Raw genomic sequence first — 22,972 nt, 5'->3', positions numbered from 1 at the left:
GAATTTATCATCTTCCCACACAGAATTCAAAGTGTTCACAGCTTGTGGACACGAGGCCATACACTTTCAAAATTTTGCATGATGTAGTAGCATATGGATATGAAATGGAAGCACATGGATATGATGAGGTCGTATATGGGTACCTTAAATTACACATATCCCGTAATTTATTTTTCATTTTATCTAATCTAAGATACACAAAATCTCAAAATTATGTTAGATAAAATATAATCTAACCCCAAAATAATATATTGAAGTGCTCTTGAAATTAACATTATATGTAGAACCTGTTAAACATGATATAGAACTGAAAATAAATCTAAAAAACATCTTCCAGACAAAGATCCCATATGCAGACCACACATGAAGATAGGTTTATGATTATACTTCCCAAAGCCAGTGTGAGTTAGCAAATTTAGGCCTGCGGTGAATTTCTGAGTAAGAGTAATGCATTTCATGTATTTTTAAAAACAACCAAAGTGCTCTGAATGTTCCTATGACAGTAGACTTGGGTCCACCTTGCAGAACGCTGACTGTCCCTACACTTGCTGACCAAGGGACTGCTCACCCAGGCCTGGCCAACAGGCCACAACAGGAGGTGAGCCAACAATGACTGCAGCTGTGACCCTGCCGTCCACGTAGACACAACCCAGTGGGAACACACTGGGGCCTTGGGCATCCCATGGACCCAAACCAGGACAGCACCCAGGGAGACCACTTACCACAGGCACCCGCTGAGCATGGTGGTCGGTGGAGGGGGCCCCGTCTGCAGCTAACGGAGACCCCGCCCACTTAGGGGCCGTTCCTGCCGCTGACTCGCCCGGGTAACACAGCAGCCCCATCCGGTCAGCCTGGAGCAGCTGGGTGCTCGTCCCGTCCCACAGGGAGGTGTCCAGGCTGCGCTGGCCCAGGGCATCTGAGCAGGGTGTGAGGGGCAGGCTGGGGGGCTGCTCAGAGATTGAGTCCTTCCTGACGACCTCGGGGGAGCTCCAGGAGGACAGGTCCATCGTCCTGAGCACGTTCTTCAAGGGCTTGGTCCCCTGGGTGTGGGAGAGGTCACGGGAGCTCCCGTACAAGCTCCCCTGTGAGCAGAGTGACCTGTCTTGCAAAGCACCCTGCTCTCCTGTGGGAGTATCCGGCACCTCGTTTCGTATCAACGAATCCTGATTTCCAGTAATGTCAACTAGATCCCATGTGACATTAAATGCATCAACAGGAGATGATCTGTCAGTTTCTTCACTGTTACTGGAACTATCACTCGCATTATTTTCTAAAACATGTGGAGATTCCAATGCCTGTTGAAATTTAAAGTCCTCTGTCCTGACGTTTTGGAAGCTCATGCAACGTACCAGATGGTTCAGTTTTTCTTGAAGTTGTTTCACCTGATCTACGAGATCAACTTTCCACAGCTGACAATCTTCCAGTAGTTTTTCCTTATCCTACAGGTACAAAAGAACATGCATACAGTAAAATAAGTGAATTACATGTTGTCACGTTTGTTATTTACGAGCCAATTTCAGAGACTGTCTGAACAATTAAGGATGAGATTCCACAATGAGCCCTTTGTCCCTCTAGACTCTTTAAGATTTCAAGTTTTTAAAAATCCTATGAAAGACAGACTCAAGGGTTAAAGCTCATTGCCTAAAAGGCAACTGTTGAAGAGGCTCCTGGAAAGATGGCAGAACAGGCAGCACCAGGAACCCCTGTCCCACCTGGACAACTACTGCACAGGCAGAATGTGCCTGATGTAACCATTCTGGAAGTCTGCAGACTGTTGAAGGCTTGCAACTTCCAGGGGAAAGCTTGGGGGGTAAACTGCTCTCAGCTCTTAGTACAGAAGCAGCTACCCATCCCCCACCCCAGGGCCCAGCAGGCAGCAGTGCATGTGTCCCTAGAGCATCTTGCAGGACCTAGGGTGGGCAAAAAGGACCCTGTCCTCCAAAAACTGGGAATCTGCTCTGAATGATGCTTCTGATCACAGAGGAGTAGGCAGAGAGGCAGGAGGCCACGGCTGCTGCACCTGCCCCCAACTGTTCCAGCCCCTGCCCTTCTGGCTGAAGTGACTTCCGGGGATTTAAAGCATTGGTGTGCCTTTTTCCCCACCACTGCATTTTTCTCTTTTTCCCTTTGGGGAAAAATTGAAAACTAGGACATTCAAAAACAACTGCATATACAGAGGAAATTCTAAAGTGACTGCGTGTGCCTGGGTAAAGGCAAAGGCTCAGAAAAGATCTGAGAACTTAAGTTTACATCTCAAGCTGATCCTTAGCACAGAGACATCAACCAAAAAAAAAAAAAAAACAGTAACAAAAACAACAAAAAAGCAAATACTGAGAAAGAGGGAGAGTCTGATTTCTAGATTTACCATGTTAATAGATTAAAAATATTCAGTGTTCAACAACAACAACAAAAATCACAAACAGGGAAGTATGGCCTAGGCATAGGAAAAAAGTAAGTCAACAGAAACCATCCCTGAAAAAGACCTGATGATGGATCTACTAGACAAAGACTTTAACACAACCTTCTTAAAGATGCTCACAGAACTAAGGAAAATGTGAAGTAAAAAAAAAAAAAAAGCATGAACAAAATAGAAATATCAATAAAGAAAAAGAAATGAAATTCTGGAATTAAAAAGTATAACTGAAATTAAAAACTCACTAAAGGGATTCAAAGGTAGATCTGAGAAGGCAGAAGAAAGATTTAGTGGATGCGAAGACAGAACAATGGAAACTATCAAGTCTGGGGAAAAGAAAAAAAAAGATTGAGAAAAGTAAGTGGAGCATCAGGTAACTGTGGGATACCACTGAACAAACCAACATACACATAATGGGAGTCCCAAAAGAAGGGAGAGAGAAGGAAGCAAAGAGAATATATGGGGACATAATGAATGAAAACTTTCCAAACTTGATGAAAGATATGAACATAAATACCCAGGAAACTCAACGAACTCCAAGTAAGATGAACTCAAATAGACCCACACCAAAGACACATAATAATCAAACTTACACAAAGCCAAAGAATGAGAAAATCTTGAAAACAGCAAGCGAGAAGTGACTTGTCACATACAAAGGATCCTCGATAAGCTTATCAACAGATTTCTCCACCAGAAACTTTGGAGGCCAGAGGACAGTAGGTCAATATAGTCAAAGTGCTAAAAGAAAAAGAACTGTCAACTAAGAATCCTAAATCCAGCAAAGCTCCATCAACAGTAGGTTAGAAATTAAGACATTCCCAGATAAACAGAAGTTGAGGGATCTTGTTACCACTAAAACCTGCCCTGTAAGAAACGTTCAAGAGAGTCCGGCAGGGGAAATGAAAGAACCTTAGACAGTAATTCAAAGCTGTATGGAGAAATAAAGATCTTAATAAAGGTAAATACATGGGCAGTTATAAAAGCTAACGTTATTGTAACAATGGTTTATAACTGCGCTTTTTGTTTTCATCATGAACTAAAAGACTAATATACATATTCCTAAGTTATTGGTCTAAAAGTTAGTATTAGTGTAACTTCAGTTTGTAACTCCACGTGTTGTTTTCTACATAATTTAGAAGATTAATGTATTTAAAGGAATTATTAGTTTATGTTTAAAGGCACATAAGTATAAAGATGGTTTTTTGTTACATCAAAAAACCAAAAGGAATGGGGATGGAGCTACAAAGGAACAGAGTTTTATGTGTTACTAAACTTAGGCTGGTATAAATTCAAGTCAGAGTGCTTTATGTTAGGATGCTAAATGTGAAAATAGCAAAAGAATATACACAAAGAGAAGTGAGAAAGGAATTTAAACATTTCACCATTTAAAAAAATCAATTAAACACAAGAGAAGAGGGGCTTCCCTGGTGGCGCAGTGGTTAAGAATCCACCTGCCAATGCAGGGGACACGGGTTCAAGCGCTGGTCCGGGAAGATCCCACATGTCACGGAGCAACTAAGCCCGTGCGCCACAACTACTGAGTCTCCGCTCTAGAGCCCATGAGCCACAACTACTGAAGCCTGTGTAGCTAGAGCCCGTGCTCCACAACAAGAGAAGCCACCGCAATGAGAAGCTTGCCCACCACAACGAAGCACAGCCCCCGCTCGCTGTAACTACAGAAGGCCCATGCCCATCAACAGAGACCCAACACAGCCAGAAAAAAAAAGACACTATCCACAGAGTAAAAATGCAACCCACAAAATGGGAAAACATATTTGCCAATCATACACCTAATAAGGGATTAATATACCCAGAAGTATATAAAGAACTTCTAAAACTCAATCAAAATAACATACAACCTGATTCAAAATTTGCCAAAGGACTTGAACAGACATCTCTCCGAAGAACATATACATGAAAAGATATCCACTATCACTAGTCATTTGAGAAATGCAAATCAAAACTACAATTAGATACACCTCACACCCATTAGGATGACTACTATCAAAAAAAAAAAAAAAAAAACCCAGAAAGTAACAAATATTGGTGAGGATGTGGAGAACTTGGAACTCTTGTACACTTTTGATGGGAATGTAAAATGGTACAGCCACCGTGGAAAACACTACAGCAGTTCATCAAAAAATTAGAAGTAGAATTACCATACGATCCAGCAACTCTAGTTCTGGGTATATACCTAGAAGAACCGAAAGCAAGGTCTCAAAGAGATATTTGCACATCCATGTTCATAACACCACTATTCACAACAGTTAAAATGTGGAAGCAGGACTTCCCTGGTGGCGCACTGGTTAAGAATCCGCCTGCCAATGCAGTGGACACAGGTTCAAGCCCTGTTCTGGGAAGATCCCACATGCCGCGGAGCAACTAAGCCCGTGCGCCACAACTCCTGAGCCCGCATGCCACAACTACTGAAGCCCGCACGCCCTAGAGCCCGTGCTCCGCAACAAGAGAAGCCACCGCAATGAGAAGCCCGCACACCGCAACGAAGAGTAGCCCCCGCTTGCCACAACTAGAGAAAGCCCGCATGCAGCAACAAAGACCCAACGCAGCCGAAAAAATAAATAAATAAGTGTGTTTATTTATTTAAAAAAAAAACGTGGAAGCAAACCAAGTGTCCATCGACAGATGAATGGATAAGCATACTGTGGTGTATACATACAATGGAATATTATTCAGCCTTAAAAAGGAAGGAAATTCTGATACCTGCTATGACACAGATGAACCTTGATGACATTATGCTGAGTGACATAAGTCAGACACAAAAAAACAAATACTGTGTGATTCCACTTATGTAAACACTTAGAGTATCTCAGAAATCATACGGAAACAGAAAGCATAACAGTGGTTGCCAGGGCCTGGGGGAAGGAGGAAATGGGAGTCATTGTTTAAATGGGTAGTTTCAGTTTTACAAGATGAAAAGAGCTATGGAGATGCACGGTCACACAACATTGTAAACGTATTTAATACCACTGAACTATACGTTTAAAAATGATTAAGATGTAAATTGTGTATGTATTTTGCCACACACAACACAAAAAAAGGCAACTGTTATAACCTATTTCTGTGGCAATTTATTGAGGATGTTAAGTTTCTTTTTTGGGTTTTTTAAGCAAAAAAGGCCTGGAAGGTTCTATATGCGAACACTGGAAAACACAAAATTGTAATTTATGGAATGAATTTGGAATTTCCTTGTCAGTGTATAACTCCTAGAAATTTGGCGACCAGCTCAGGATATCCCAGGGCCGAGCTCTCTTTTAAGAATTTAAAGAAATGTTCTTATCACAAGGAGGCTGAGACAAGGTTGCTACACAGAGTAGGGGAAGGTTCTCTCCGAACAGGATGTATTTTCTGAGGGCATCTGATAAACACGTAACATCAGGTGCAGGCCTCGTCTATCAAAACTGCAGACCCAGGCCCAGAACCCCGTGCGCTGTGGGATTCAGAAGCTTCCAATCTCCAACATCCCAGGAGCGCCCCCAGGAGGCGAGGGGCTGGAACGCCTAGCGAAGTGTGCAGCGTCCACGCCAGCAGGGTGACTGGCTCATGAGAGCCCGCGTCTGAGCAGGCTTCGGAACCAAGCCCGCTTTTGGTTCTCAAACATCTCAGCTCCGCACCAACGTGATGCTGCCGACCCGCACCCTCCCCGCCCCCGGGAAAGAAAAGGCAGCTTCTTGTAGCTTCTGTCCTGGTGAGCCGAACCTACAACTGCTGAATCATAGGTTACTCTGCTCTTCTTTGCTGGGAGGACAAGTGAACACAGGTAGGGAAAACACCTGAGGTTCAAGCAATACATGTGAAGCCTTTGCAAGTGATGAAGGTTGTGGAGGCAGCACAGCTGTGGGCAACTGTCCTCACACGGAAAATCCAGACACAAGCCCTGGAGCCGTTAAATCCTACTGGTATCAACTATGAGGAAAAAGTAACTGACCGCTCACTTTTCACAAGCTGATTAGACCATGGGAAATGCGTGCTTAAATCAAACACGCGGGAAATTTCAGAACGGATCTGAGCAGCACCGCCAAGCGTGACGGACTCGGAGAAGGCGCCCCTGTCTGCAGCGCACGCAACCTGTGCCGGCGCAGCAAAGACGCCGAGGGGGTCTCTGCCTGCGACCAGCTGCCGCGTCCTGTGCCCCCCCAACCCCTGAACGTGCCCAGGCACCTTCGCTGCTCCCGACACTCCATTCTCTGCAGGCAGGCACATTTCCTTTTTCACTAAGAGCAGCTCAGACTCCAGTTGCCGCTGGCAGACCGCAAGCACCGACATCACACTGTCCTGCTGGCTGAGATCTGCGCGGGTCAACGTTGGCAGGGCTTTGGCCAGCTGCGGATCCTCCTTAACAGGGCTCTGTGATGAGCAGAGAAAACAAGGACAATGCTTATGAGCACACAGCCGAAGGCATCACAAAGTCACAAGTGCAGTGAGGCTACCTCAGAGTCCCAGGAGCTCTGCAGCCGGAGCACCAGCCAGCAGGCCCCGAGGGAGAGCCCACAGCTCAGGACCAGAAGCACACACGCGGAGCAGGAGACCAGAGGTGCACACAGCAGGTCAAGACGTGCTGGAGCTGGGGCAACCCCGCGAAGCACGGCCCCAGCAGACGTGGAGCACAGCACAGCTGCCCCCCAGCTTCCCACCTGCACCACCAGCTCCCCAGACACACCCCAGATCCCCACGTGCACCCCCAGCTCCCCGGACACACCCCAGCTCCCCACGTGCACCCAGCTCTCTGCACACAGAGGCTGCACCACCTGTGTCCTGACGAAGAAGGAGCCCACCTGTGGGTTCCCACCATGGCCGTGGGGGGCCTCAGCCAGCCGCCTGCCACACACATCCTGTTCCACCTCTTCGTGGCAGGAGGCCTCTTCACCCCGGGACACCCGCCCCTGGGAGCTGCCGGCCACGTGGGCCCCGTGTGCCTGCCGCTCGTCCGGCTCCTTCTGGCACCTCAGGAAGCGCTGGTTGAGCGCCTGCAGCTGGCAGCCGAGGCGGACACACTGCGCCCGGAGCCGCTGCAGCTCGGGGGGCTCCCCAGAGGCCGCCAGGAGCTGCTGCTCTAAGGCACAGCGGAAGCGGGCCACGGCCGCCAGGATGGCCTCCAGCTCGGCAGAGTGGGCTGACTTCTGCCGGTGCAGAGCGTCGATTTCTAACTCTCTCTCTGCGATCTTCGCTTCCTTGGCCCGCAGGGCAGCTTCGAACTCGCCGATCTGTGAGGCCAGGGCCTGGACCTCGGCCTCCCTGAGGGCGGCGCGGGGCCCCGACGCGGCCAGCTGCCGCACAGCCACCTCCTCCGCGGCCTGCAGGCGCTGCTGGAGGGCCTCGAGGGCCTGGCCGTGCCCGCGCTCCTGCTCGGCCAGCAGCCGGCTCAGGGCCTCCTTGGCCTCGAGGGCGGCACGCAGCTCGCCCTCCAGCTCCACGCAGGCCTTGGCTCCTTCGGCCGGGAGGCCCAGCAGCTCGCTCTGCAGGCTGGCGGCTCTGCCATCACCGGCCTGGGGCGCCGCAGGTCCCCCGAGCGGGAGCTCCCTCTGCAGTTTCTCGATGACCTCATGGAGCTGTTCAATCTCCTGTGCTTTATCCTTCTGTAACCTCTCTTGGTTCTCTCGCAAATTCTCAATAATGGATTTCAGCTCTTCAATTTCAGAACTTCTGTTATACGCAACCTGAAGAAAAAGCACATTTCAGAGGCAAATTACATACCTCAACTTCAGAAGTTCCCCTTTCCACTTACAGCTGGGCCTGAACTCATTCTTACAGAAGTGGAGAGACTTCGTAACTTAGAAGTAGCTGTGGAAGTAACTAACAACATCACCAAATGACATTAAGATCTGAAGAATACCCAGAACACCCAGCCAGTTCAAGTATGTCAGAATGGTCAAATATTCGTATCTGCAGTTGCTGCTCTGTTGCTCGTTCAAATGCTTCATTAAGGCCACACCCCATCGCTGTGACAGACCCCAACACTCGGCTGCCAGGATTCAGGGGAAGCTCTAACTTGGCCACGTCCTAGTCGATGACACTACACATGAATGTTCGCACCACCTTTTAAATGTCTATTTTCTTTCTTTTTTTTTTTTTTTAAATGTCTATTTTCTTAACGTTGAAACAACTTTGATTTGTTTGATTTTCCTAAAGGGGTATTTAGATTTTAGGTGTCACTCTAACACCAGAACAAGAATAAAAGTGAGAAGACTGGCTGAGGGAGTTTGCAGTCATGAAGCACATGAATGAGCCAGAGCACACAGCACGCTTTCCACACCGTGCACAGCGGGGACGCGGGGACTCACCACACCGGGCGTCCAACGATGGTTCTACTTGTGCTGTTTAATCTAATTCTCAACAATCTTAAGGTAAGAAATGTTATTGTTCCTACTTAAAAGATGGGACAGTTGAAATTTAGATATGAAATATCTTGCCAAGACCACAAAGACAGTAAATGGAAAATCAGAATTGAAATCTATGTCAATATGGCTCCAAACTACATTCTCTTAAGATTACATCAGTAGTAGTGACCAAAAAATTAAAAAGTTCTAAGCAATCTGTGTTCTAGTTAACAATTTTCAACCAACTGGTTATAGTAACATCTTATACGTCCTAAAAATTAAGAGTTTCATACAATTCTTGGTTTCACTAGTACTATTTAACCATTACTTTAAACACAAATCCAAACCTGGCCCATAGCGAAAACAAAAACAAGAAAACTGATTTTTGGTTTTGGTTTGGATGGCGTAAGCTGTATATCACACTCACACTTACCACATCTGAATGCCACTGTATGTAGTTGGCAAAAGAAAAGTTCTCAGTGTGAGGCAAGACCCTCTACCCAGCCCCACGATGTGTGCTGCACAGACCCACGTCTCCCCACCCACAGATGACTGAAAGGAGTCGGGGGGTAACACTGTCTGCATACGTTTGGCCTGATGCACTCAGCACACTGAGATGAAAACGTGTGCACAACTAAAGCGCCAAAGTCACAACACAAGCATCACACTTAAAATATCAAAGCTAGCACGTGAAAGTGGCGTTAAAAAGTAAGGCACTAGAATCTAAAATAAGTCCTCTAAGATACAGTGCAGTTGGAGCACGTGAGGAAGCAGAGGGGCAACGATGTTCACAAAGCCCAGAGAGGGAAGAGCAGAACTGCAGTTGCAGAACCTAGAAGAAGGGCCAGAACACACGTGTCACATCTCCCTGAATGTGGGAGGAGTGGTGCCTTCTGACACGGGACAGTGCATAGTGCACGGGACAGTGCCACACACCCCAGGCAGCTAAGAGTGAGGCTCAGAGGGTGCTTCTCTCTCAGCCAGCGGATTCTGTGGGCGTCTGGAGAGTCAGCACCAGCATGGCGTCACAAAGAGGGCCCACGGAGCTCCACAATGGGCATGCAGACCGACTCCGTGAAACCCGGAGGTACATCCCACCTGCCTACAGGCCCAGGACGTCATGCTGGGGATTCTGATGCAGCAAAGGCTACCAGACGGGGGAGTTTCCATCTTCCAGGCTGTGCCGTCAGGCAGTGCGGCCAGATGAGGCCGAGAAGAGGGAACTGGGGCAGCCAGGGCTGCCAGGACTCTGGAGAGAGAAAGACAACAGACAGAGAAGCAGGGAAGGGAAACCAAACCTCATGTGATCTCTGCAGGCAAGACAGAGTGCAAACTTCAAGTCCGACCAACATGACTACCACTAAAAGAAAAATCTCACTGTTTTGGGAAGCAGCAGTTCCCACAACATTATTTGCAGAATATCAAGTATGCAAATCAAAGTTATTAAAAAAAAAATCAGCAACACGTGGCCTATTCTGACACAAAAACACAACCAGTGACAACTAAAACTGAGATGACAAAAATGCTGGAACAAGCAAACAAAGATGTTATAACTGTGTTCAAGGACATAAAGGTAAGCATGTTCATGATAAACAAAAAGACAGGAAGTCTTGGCAGAGGAACATAAACTATTAAAAAAAAAAAATACCCCAAATTCTAGAACTAAAAATAATGTCTGAAATTTAGAAAATCACTCCAATGGGCTTGAGAAAATCCTGAACATGACAGAGTTCAAAGTCTGAAGAGTCAGACATTATCCCATCAGAGGAAAAGAATTATAAAAAATGCACACAGCTTCCAATACCCATAGGACGATGTAAAAGGTATGGCGTATTTGTAATTGGAGCTCTAGAAGAGAATGATGCAAAAAAATACCTCAATAAATAATGGCCCAAAACCTCCCAGTGCAAAATATTAATTTGAACAACCCCATAAGTATTGAGGAAATTGAATCTGTAATTTAAAAACAAAACACAAAAAGAGAACTTGCCAGGCCCAGATGGTGTTACTCAACAGCTAACACATTATTGACAGGAGACATATTAATACGTCTTTTGTTACCTGAATGTTACTGACTGGAGACATTATCAATACGTTTTTAGACAGTGATACAATTAACGTCACTGTGCAAAGCTGCTAAAGCTTAAAACTGATCAAGGGTTCATTATAAAACTTACGATTTTCATTATCATTCACATTTTGCTCTGTTAGGTTTTTGTTCCAACATTGTGTATATTATAAATGTAAAATTTTCAAAAATGACCACTCATGAAATTTTGAGTGAAGAAGAAGTTTTCGGTGAATTTTATGCAGATACTTTCTCTGATTGTCCGAGCGACATATATACTAGTGTCTCAGAAAATGATAATTCTTCAGAATATAGTTCTGATTCAGATGATGTGAATATTAGATCAACAAAAAGACAGAAAACCTTAGTGATTAATTCCAATGCGGAAAGTGAGAATGAAACTCACAGTGCTGGAGAATGCTCCTTTGCTTCTACAGAAGAGCAGACTGAAGACAACATTTCACAAAAATTAGGAGACTTTACAGGTGCGTCAGGTGTAACTATTGAATGTAATAACCTGCAAAGTGTTACTGAAATAACAGAATTATTTTTGGCTGGCCAAAATAAAAATCGTTGGCCACAGGTATTAGTTTCTGCAAAAATCCCCCCATCAGTAATGAGTTAAATAATAAACAGCACTAATACTAAACAATCTTTTACAGAAAGCAGAAGAGGGAACAATTCATTCAGTGAGGCCAGTATTACCCTGATACCAAAACCAGACAGATATCACAAGAAAACTACAGACCAATATCCATGGTGAATATATAAATTCTTAATAAAACACTAGTAAATAGAATTCAGCAGATATAAAAGAACCATACACCATGACCAAGTGGGGTTTATTCCAGGGATTCAGGGCTGGTTCAATATTTGAAAATTCATCAATATAATCTACCATATTAGAATTTAATGTTAAATAAAACACACAATTTTTTAAATTAAATGAACATATCATTTAAGATAGCACAACAAAAAATAAAGCACCGAGATATAAATCTAACAAAATATATGCAGGATATATAAATTGAAAACCACACATCACTGAAAGAAATCCAAGAAGACAAATAAAAGGACACTTACACCATGTTCATGGTTTAGAAGACTCAAAATTGTTAAGATGTTAATTTTCTCCAGATCAATCTATAGATTCAATGCAATTCCAATCAAAATACCAGCAAGACATTTTTGCAGTTATCACTTTGTTGCTTCTACAATTACATGGAAAGTTAAAGGAAGTAGAATAGCCAAAACAAATTTGTAAACAGAAAAAGTTGGATGACTTACATTACCTGGTTTCAAGACTTACTGTAAAAGTATAGAAATAGAAATAGTGTGATATTAGTAAAGAAAGAGAAACCTAGATCAATATAACTGAACAGAGTTCAGATATCTAAACAAATATGGTTAACTGATTTTTGTGAATGGTTTAAAGCAATTTAATGTAAAAAAGATTAGTGTTTGAACAGGGCTGGAAAAATTAGACATCCATGTGCCCAAATATAAAGTATATCATAGATTTGAATACAAAGCAAAACTATGAAATTTCTAAGTGAAAACATAAGAGAATATTTTTGTCGTCTTGGGTTAGGAGAAGAGCTCTTAGATACAACTCCAAAAGCATAACCCATTTAAAAATTTAATAAATTGAACTTTATCAAAACTAAAAAGGTCTTGATCTGTGGAACATACTACTGAAAAGTGAAGAGACAAACCACAGAGTGGGTGAAATATCTGTAGATCATATATCAAAAAAGTATTCAGAAGATATAAAGAATTCCCAAAACTGAACAATAAGAAAATGAACACCCCCCAAAAAAAAAAAAAAAAAAAAAAAAAGAAAATGAACCCAACTTTTAAAAAATTAGCGAAAGAATCAAAGTCCAGTAACGGACAGCTTCACAGGGGAACTGTACCAAACATGTAAGGAAGTGCTAATCCCTATCCTTTTCAAACAATTCCAAAACACTGAAGAGGAGGGAACACTCCCAAATTTATTCTGTGAGGTCATCAATACCCTGATACCAAAACCAAAAACAAGACACTACCAAAAAAGACAGTTACGGCAATATCTCTAATGAATATAGATGTAAAAATCCTCAACAAAATATTAGCAAACCAATCCAACAATACATTAAGGGATCACACACAATGATCAAGTGAGATTTATACCAGGGATGCAAGGAAGATTCCATATCTGTAAATCAACCAATATGATACACCACATTCCCAAAAGGAAGGATAAAAATACACGATCGTCTCACTAGATGCAGTAAAAGCATGTGACAAAATTCAACATTCATTCATGATAAAAACTCTCATCAAAGTTGGTAAAGAGGAAATATATCTCAATATAATAAAGGCCATTTATGACAAATCCACAGCTAACATCATATTATTGGTGAAAAGTTGAAAGCCTTTCCTCTAAAATCAGGAAAAAGACAATACCCACTCTTGCCACTTCTATTTATCATAGTATTAGAAGTCCTAGCCACAGCAATCAGACAAGAAAAAGAAACAAAAGGCATCCAAATTGGAAGGGAAAAACTAAAACTATCACTATTTGCAGATGACGTTAATACATTATATAGAAAACCCCAAAGTCTCCAACAAAAAACTATTAGAACTAAACTGAAATCAGTAAAGTTTAAGGACACAAGATTAATATACAGAAATCTGTTGCTTTTTCTATACATTAATAATGAAGTACCAGAAGAGAAAGAAAACATGAAAAAGAATAAAATATTAGGAATAAACTTATCTGAGGAGGTGAAAGACCTCTACTCTGAAAACTATAAAACACTGATGAAGGAAATTGAAGATAATACAAAGAAGTGGAAAGATATTCCATGTTCAGAGATTGGAAGAATACTGTTAAAATGTCTATAGTACCTAAAGCAATCTACAGATTTAATGCACTCCCTATGAAAATACCCGCGACAGGTTTCACAGAACCAGAACAAATAATCCTAAAATGTATATGGCACCACAAAAAACACCAAATTGCCAAAGAAATTTTGAGAAAAGGAACAAAGCTGGAGGTACCATGCTCCCTAACTTCAGACTACACTACAAAGCTACAGTAATCAAAACAGCATGGTATTGGCACAAAAAAAGACACACAGATCAATGGAACAGAATACAGAGCCCAGAAATAAACCCACACCCTTATGGTCAATTAATCTACAACAAAGGAGGCAAGAATATACAATGGAGAAAAAACAGCCTCTTTAGTAAGCGGTGCTGAGAAAACGGGACAGCTACATGTAAAAGAATGAAATTAGAACATTCTCTAATACTATATACAAAAATAAATTCAAAATGGATTAAAGACCTAAGTGCACAGGACTTCCCCGGTGTTGCAGTGGTTAAGAATCCACCTGCCAATGCAGGGGACAGGGGCTCAATCCCTGGTCCGGAAAGAACCCACATGCCACGCAGCAACAAAGCCCATGTGCCACAGCTACTGAGCCTGCACTCTAGAGCCCGTGAGCCACAACTACTGAAGCCTATGTGCCTAGAGCCTGCACACCTCAACTACTGAGCCCACGCACTGCAAATACTGAAGCCCATGTGCTCTAGGGCCCACGTGCTGCAACTACTGAGCCCGTGTGCTGCAACTACTGAAGCCCATGCACCTCAACAAGAGAAGCCACCGCAATGAGAAGCCTGCACACGGCAACAACGAGTAGCCCCTGCTCGCCGCAACTAGAGAAAGCCCGCGCACAGCAACGAAACCGAACGCAGCCAAAAATAAAAATAAGTTAAAAAAACATATATATATATATATCTCCATAAAAACTATTAAAAAAAAAAAAAAGACCTAAATGCAAGACCAGAAACCATAAAACTGCTAGAGGAAAACACAGGCAGAACACGCTTTGACATAAATTGTAGCAATATTTTCTTGGTTCTGTCTCCTAAAGCACAGGAAACAAAAGCAAGAATAAACAAATGGGACCTAAATAAACTTAAAAGCTTTTGCACAGCAAAGGAAGCCATTGACAAAATGAAAAGACAACCTACTGAATGGCAGAAGATATTTACAAATATTATGACCAATAAAGGGTTAATATCCAACATATATAAACCGTTCATACAACTCAACATCAAAAACACAAACAACCTGATTAGAAAATGAGCAGAAGGGCTTCCCTGGTGGTCCAGTGGTTAAAACTCTGCGCTTCCACCGCAGGGGGCACGGGTTTCAGCCCTGCTCAGGGAACTAAGATCTTGCATGCCATGTGGCGCAGCCAAAAAAAAAAAGGGCAGAAGACCATAACATACAATTTTCCAAAGAGGAAATGCAGATGGTCAACAGGCACATGAAAAAAATGCTCAACATCACTAATCATCAGGGAAATGAAAATCAAAACCATAATGAGATATTACCTCACACCTGTCAGAATGGCTGCCATCAAAAAGCACACAAGTAACATATTTTGGAGAGGATGTGAGAATCCTAGCACACTGTTGACGTGACTGTAAATTGGTGCAGCCACTGCATAAAAGAATAAGGAGGTTCCTCAAAAAACTAAAAATAGAACTACCATATGATCCAGCAATTCCACTCCTGGGTATATAGCTGAAGAAAATGAAAACACTCATTCAAAAAGATACACGGACCCCACTGTTCATAGCAGCACTATTTACAATAGCCAAGATAAGGAAGCAACCTAAGTGTCCATCAACAAATGAATGGATAAAGAAGATGTGGCACATATATACAATGGAATACTACTCAGCCATAAAAAAGGATGAAATTCTGCCACTTGCAACAACATGGATGGACCTAGAGGGTATTATACTTAGTGAAATAAGTCAGACAGAGAAAGACAAATACTGTATGTTATCACCGATATGTGGAATCTAAACAATAAAATAAACGAATGTATATAACAAGACAGAAACAGATTCACAGATATAGAGAACAAATTAGTGATTACAAGTGAGGAGAGGGAAGGGGGAAGGGAAAGACAGGGGTATGAGATTAAGACACAAACTACTTTATATAAAATAAATAAGCAAAAAGGATATATTGTATGACACAGGGAAATATAATAGCTATTATTGTGTAATAACTTTAAATGAAGTAGAATCTACAAAAATATTGAATCACTATCTTGTACACCTGAAACTAACATAATATTACAAATCGACTATACTTCAATTAAAAAACAGTAATAAAAAAAAGTAGCAAAGGATTTGAACAAACATTTCACCACAATATGTATGGCAAACAAGCACATAAAAAAACGCTCAAGATCATTAGTCATTAAGGAAGTGCAAATTAAAACTATAAGGAGATACCACTACACACCTATTAAAATGGCTACAAGTGAAAAAGACTGACCATACCAAGTGCTGATGAGGACATGGTTACTAGAGCCCTCATACGCTGCTGCTGGGAATGTAAAATGGTAGAGCAACTTTGCAAAACCGTTTGCCAGTTTCTTTTAAGGTTAAACATATACTTACATATTTAATCAGCCATTCTACTCACAGGTATTTACCCTAAAGAATTGGAAACCTATTTTCACACAAAAACCTGCACATGAATGTTTACAGCAGCTCAATTCATAACTGCCAAAACCTAGAAACAATCCAAACATATGTCAATGAGTGAATGAATAAACCATGGGACATCTAGACAGTATTACTCAGAAATAAAGGAACAAATTACTGACACACGCAACAACATGGATGAATTTCAAACATATTATGCCAAGTGACTTGACATAGCATTCTGCAAAAGGCACAACCTGTAGAGCTGAAGAGCAGATCAGTGGCTGCGAGAGGTTGGGCGTGGGGCTGGTGACCACAAAGGGGCAGCACAGGGAGACTTTCTGAGTGGGGCGCTGTACCATGTCTTGTTTGTGGTGGTGATTACAGGACTAAATGCATTTTTCAGAACTCAAAGAACTATCCCCCAAAAAGTGAATTTTAGTGTGTGTGTTTTTTTAAATACCCTGAAAAATTTACAGATAAGAAACGGTTTTATCAAAAAAATAAGGACTGTCTAAAATCAGTGATGGGACTTCCCTGGTGGTTCAGTGGTTAAGAATCCACCTTCCAATGCAGAGGATGCGGGTTCAATCCCTGGTTGGGGAACTAAGATCCCACATGCCACGGGGCAACTAAGCCCACGTGCCACAACTACTGAGCCTGTGCGCTCTGGAGTCCACGTGCCACAACTAGAGAGAAGCCCGCAGACTGCAACAAAGAGCCCACGCACCACAGTGAAGGACCCCGCATGCCACAACTAAGAACCGATGCAGCCAAATAAATTAAATAAATAAATGAAATCAGTGACTTAAGGTTTCACCTAAAGAAGCTAGAAAAAGAAGAGTAAAATAAACCCAAGGGAGGTAGAAAGAATCCAATAATGAAAATAAGAGAAATCAAAGAAAAAGGAAAAAAATTGAGAAAACTAGTAAAGCCAAAAGCTGTTTTTTTAAAACACCAGTAAAACTGATAAACCCTTAGGCTAGAGAAACCTCGGAAAAAGAGAAAACACAAATTCATCAATATCAGGAATGAAAAAAGGGTCATCAAGGCATAACTTACAGCTATTCGATGAGTTAATAAGAAAATGGTTAATAAGATTAATGGCTAATAAGGAAAGATTATAAACTCCTTCATGCCAAGAAATTTGACAATTTAGATGAAATGGACAAGCTCCTTGAAAAACACAACCAGTCAAAACTAACACAAGATAAAACAGAAATGTAAACACCCCTATACCTATTAAAGAAACTGAATTCATTACCAAAAACCTCACCACTTAGGTAGCCTGCAGGGCCAGATGGTTTCACTGTGCATTCTATTAAAACATTTAAAGAAGAAATCACATGTATTTAAATAACCTCTTTCAGAAAAAGAAGAAAGTGGGAAAATTTCCAACATTTTATAAGCCCAGCAAAACTTTCATACCAAAACCTGATAAAATATATTTTTTTAAAAAGTAGCTCAATGAACACAGATGAAAAATCCACTAACAAAAGATCAGCAAGTCAAATCCAACAATATATTAAAAGGGTAGCTCATCACCACCAAGTAGAGTTTATCCTAGGAATGCAAGGTTGGCTTAACCTTCAAAAATTACTCAATGTAGTTAACCCTATTAGAAGAGTTAAAAGAAAAATAATACAACTATTTCAAAAGATTTAGAGGAAGCAATGCAGAAACAAAAGGGAACATCCTCAATCTGATGAAAGATATCTATGAAAAACCTACAGCTAACATTATACTTAACGGTGAAACAATGAACACTTTCCTCCAAGATCAGGAACAAGGCAAGGATGACTGCTCTCACTGTTTTATTTAACACTACACTGAAAGTGCCAGACATTGTAATAAGAAAGGAAAAGAAATAAAGGACAAAGACTGGAAAGAAACAAAACTGTCTATTTGCAGACAGTGTACTCTTCTACATAGAAAGCCCTAGAAATCGATAAAAACACTACTAGTATATATGAGTTTAGCAAGGTAACAAGATACAAGGTTAATATACAAAAATTATATACATATATGTATGTATGTGTGTATACTCATGGCAAACAACTGGATAATAAAAATAAATTTAAGCCCATTTCCAATAGTGCAACAAACCTAAGATACTTAGGAATACATTTAATAAAAAATGTTCAAGACCTCTTCCTTGAAAACTATAGAATAAGGGGGAGAGTAAATGATAAAATTAAAGAAACAACACTAATCCAAGTATTAGAATAAATAATGAAGGAAGGGACAATACATGTTGAGAATAAGGTGTTAGGATGTCAAGTAGCTGCTGGAGAAGGAAGCACAGAAAAGAAAGAACAATAACCACATCAAAAGAGGTCTTAACAAAGAGTGGTGGGAACGTAAGTGTACAGCATTCCAAAAAACCTAACGGTACCATGATTCTAAATGATGAAAACCTTCACTGACACAAAATAAGGACAGAAAATATAACAAAACGTGGTCTCTTTCACAGAATTAGAAATCTAATGAGAGTCAGTCCTACGAATGGAATTTTGGTTTATTATATCAAAGTAAAGATATCGTCGACACTTTCACAAAAAATGAGTAGAATTACATAAAACAAATGATGTACAAATTTACATGTCTAGAAATAGACAAAAATCCCAAAAGAAAATATTTGGGATTATCTTTATAATAGTTTTCTATTCTTAATGGAACTAAAGTATTTTCCTTATCACATAAACTATTTTTAATATTTATGATATTTTTTAGTATGTAAAATTATACTCACATGGCTCATTCTATAGTACTAAGGACAAATAACTGATATAATCTCCTTAAAAAAACTAGTCATTGGTTTTAAAGACATTCCTCAAAGTAACACAAAAGGATATTGTAAAATTCTGCCACATATATAAGGTACCAACATAGATCATTAATTTCCCAATAGCCTCTGTCACTGCAGCATTTGGGGTCATGAAGAACTGCAGACAAAACTCCTTTTTACTCTACAGCCCCACCATCTCTAAACCCTCCTCCAACATAAAAAAAACAAAAACAAAAAAACACTATAACCTCTGTGTAAGGACACAGAGGCCCCCTGTTGACACCCAGACACCTTACAAACTACCAAGAACGTAATGCCTAAGACGCCAGATCAGACTGCGGTCCCGCACACAGTGCCAGGCAAGGCCCACCTCGCTGAGAGCGCCACTCCCCGTCCCGGCCAGGTACACCTCGGCCTACTCACTCACACACGTCATCTCCCTTTCTCTGTTTTGCAGAAATGCCTGTGGAAATGATAACAATGATAATAATGCCAAGAAAGCATTACTATGGGAAATAGTCCCCTGACCTCGCAGATGCGAAATATCCTAATTAAATAAGCCTACAGTTTTAAATAGTAACACTCAATTTGAAAATGTTTTCCTATTAAAGTGCTTTCTGCCTAAAATGACATATTAGTTCAGCTTTCAAAAATCAATTACTGCATTTTTCTAGGCAACTCGTTTCAAAGCAATCACCAAAGAACAAGCAAAGTGTGCTCTTATCTGCCACTCATCTATTAATTAAGGAAGAACTCCCACCGAAAGGACAACCAGTGTTGTCCTTTGGCCTAAAACTCCATTTTCACTAAAGATTACTTTACAATCATGAAGATGTAACCTTTGTGAGGAACAGGCATAAATGACACGACCCTTCGACTTCCTTCAATGCGGTGAGTTCACACTCATCCAACGACCGCCAGGCTGCAACCACAGGCAACAAGTGAGTCTAAACTCAACTATTTCAAGGCCATCTTTGAAGGTGATATTCTCTTTACGACTTTAGTTGCCGTCTGCACTATACAGAGGTTGTTTTTATTTTTTCCTTCAAAAGCACAATTACATTAAGATAATAGAGAAGACTTAAAAACAGATTTTCTTCTGCTCCTGGAAGGAAGCAACTATGTCCTGGAAATCACCTCTTCTAGAACAGAGCCCAAAGCAGTCACACGGTTCCTAAGTTATGATTTATCTCTTCTTCACAGTTTCTGTCACTAGGGAAGGGCCTCTCCTGCAGCTTTGCTCCAACAAGAACCCTTTAAAGGACTTGCAAACAGGAAGCAGAGTTTGGTGCAGGAGGTGAACGTCACCAGTCAAGGTGACTCTGATTCCCACTAGTGGCCCCTAGAAGCTGGCCCCACTGCACCCTTCAGAGCTGGCCCACGGGTGCCAGCGCGAGGCCCCTCGTCTGTCTCAGCAGGAAGGCGCACGAATGTCGGGGAGCCCGAGGCCAACTCCCCACAGCTGATGGTCACTGCAGCCATCACAGCACGTACGCGGTTGACACAGGCGGAAGTCGGTGGGTTTTTCTCGCTCACCTTCAAACTGGCATTCTCTTCTTGAGGTTCTCTGATGCAGACGGCAGTGCTGTTGTCCTGCACGTCTGATTTCAGGTTCAGCTGTAATACTTCTTCGTTTTCACTTACAAAGTCACCTTTAATTTTTTCTAATTGTTCTTTTAAGTCCAAACCTTTGCATTAAAGGTAAGCATTAAAAATGATCTAATATTCTAATTGATTTAATAATTGTTAAAATCACTTTGAAAGATTTAAAGTACGTGCCAGAAAAACTTACTGTCCTATAATCCACATAGAAATGTTAAAATTACAAAGTGTACACAGCAGTGACAAGCCCACAAACTGTAGAACTTGGATGTCCTGCCCGCTACACAGAAGCGCAGGGGAGGCCACCAGCGGACGCGGAGCAGTGAGGGGACACTCGCACAAGGCCCGCCCCACACGCACCTCGTCCTCACGCTGCAGGAGCGCCCTGTGCCTCGCCTCCAGCTGGACTTCGGGATCGTCAGGACAGTTGCCCGCAGGTGACCCCAGGCATTTGCCCTCATCCAGTGTAGACTGCAGTGTGGACACCAGGAGCAAGTTACTCATCTGCTGTTCCTGTAATGCCTCTTTGTCCTATTTAAGAAAAACAGATTTATTTTAGGCAAGCGTTTCAGGAAATCGGGGGCCTCAAACTGCAGCTTGTCCTCCTCAGCCCTTCTGGAGCACACCTGTGCACACCTGCACGTGCCAGACACACCATCCACAGACCCAGCCACGCTCCAGAGCAGACGCCTGCCTAGTGGAGGGTGCAGCCCAAACAGAGCCGCCGCGGGCGCCTGAGATTCCACTGCAAGGAAGTTAGCCCAGTCATTATTCAACAAGGTACCAAAAGGGTCTCCAGACTGTCAGCAAATTGTTTTAATTGGGAAGAACCTGACAAAGAACAGGGCAATGGCTGACAACACATCCATACAACGAATGTTTTTACATTTAGGCTGCAGTGTGGACACCAGGAGCAAGTTATGAACGAATGTAAAAAGTTTTCAAGGAACATTTAATATGGATAGAATGGTCACAACATATTAAGTGGGGAAGAAATAGGCATCCAAAATTGTACACATGGTCCAACTTTGTAGAGGAAAAAAAAGGCATTTTCTACACCCTGGTACCTAGTAAGCTCAGTAGCTGTTGGCTGCGGGGGTGGGGGGGGGGCCGCCCAGAACTGTCCCCGAGCAGGGGGGGACAGAGAGGGCAGCTGGCTGGCTCAGGAGCCCCGGGGCCTGTGCTGGGCATCCTTCCCACACAGCACATCCTCAAGAAGGGGCCTGGGCTTCACCTAATGGTTCTCATCAGCATTTTCAAACCAAACACACCTGATAAAACTCTCCTCCTTGAGCCAGGGTTTTCTTAGGGCCAAAACGATTCCAAAATAAAATTTCTCATTGAGCCTCAGACTTTCAAGTAACCTTTAAACCTCCAGTGACAGGAGATACAAGAAACTTGAATTCCTTCCTGCTAAATGCGCAAAGGAGGGGCAGCGCTGACTGGAAAGGCCCTCCTGCCCCGCCCTGCCCCACTCCCAATCAGGGGACCTGCCCACACGCAGCTTTCCCACTTCATCTTAAACTCTTAGACACAAGAACGTGCACATGACTGACGCGTAATTCCAAACTACAACTAGAAGAACTATCACCAGAGGTGTTTTCACTGAGGAGTTGACATAAATTCCTAACTCAAAAATTAAAATAATTATAACTAGGCTCTATGTAAAGTATTTAATAAAATAAGCTTTCTAAACCTAAAATCTTGAAGATTTACTTAATTACTAGGGATAAACTCAAGAGTACTTGAGAGACAAAGGAGTGCTATAAAACTGGTATGAAATGTTATTACACTAATGCGACACTGTGATGTGCAATAAGAAACACGCACCTGGTCTCTGTCCGATGCCTGGCACAGAGCACCTGACACCTTGGCACTCCCTGAGCGATGAGAGTGACGAAGGTGCCCTACCTTCCCAACAAGCCCCTCCAGCCACATCTGAGTCTGTGTCACAGAGGTGACTTTGGGGAAGCCCCAGGCCAACTGAAGGATGGGGGCTGGTCGCCAGGGGAACTGACCATGGGATTAAAGGGTCAGAACTTTCAGTCTCAGCCCTGGCCTCCAGGGAGGGGAGAGGGGCTGAAGGGTGAATCCACCACCAATGGCCAATCATGGCTGCATGATGAAGCCTCCACAAAACCCAAAAGGATGGGTTTTCCAGGAGCTTCTGGGTCTGTGAGCCACTCTAGCAAATTCGTCAAAACCCAGGAGGGGGTCGTGGGATCCTCAATTTATAAAAGTTGGACCTGAGGTGGACATCT

At 42.4% G+C, this 22,972-nt stretch overlaps 1 protein-coding gene across 7 annotated transcripts in view; it reads right to left on the bottom strand.

The window, feature by feature from the left end:
* The window catches only part of PCNT (pericentrin), a 107,767-nt gene that overhangs the window by 25,364 nt on the left and 59,431 nt on the right, over positions 1-22,972 (bottom strand). For all 7 annotated transcript variants that reach the window (XM_057546125.1, XM_057546127.1, XM_057546129.1 and 4 more), the window contains 4 exons: positions 21,072-21,242; positions 7,207-8,088; positions 6,593-6,778; positions 723-1,439 (listed from right to left, as the gene is read on the bottom strand). In XM_057546125.1, coding sequence (XP_057402108.1) covers positions 723-1,439; positions 6,593-6,778; positions 7,207-8,088; positions 21,072-21,242 — 1,956 coding nt within the window. The remainder of the gene's footprint in view (positions 1-722; positions 1,440-6,592; positions 6,779-7,206; positions 8,089-21,071; positions 21,243-22,972) is intronic.

This window comes from Balaenoptera acutorostrata, chromosome 4 (assembly GCF_949987535.1).
Source record: "Balaenoptera acutorostrata chromosome 4, mBalAcu1.1, whole genome shotgun sequence".
In the NCBI taxonomy this organism is placed as follows: domain Eukaryota; kingdom Metazoa; phylum Chordata; class Mammalia; order Artiodactyla; family Balaenopteridae; genus Balaenoptera; species Balaenoptera acutorostrata.
This window is presented reverse-complemented; position numbering and strand designations above follow the sequence as displayed.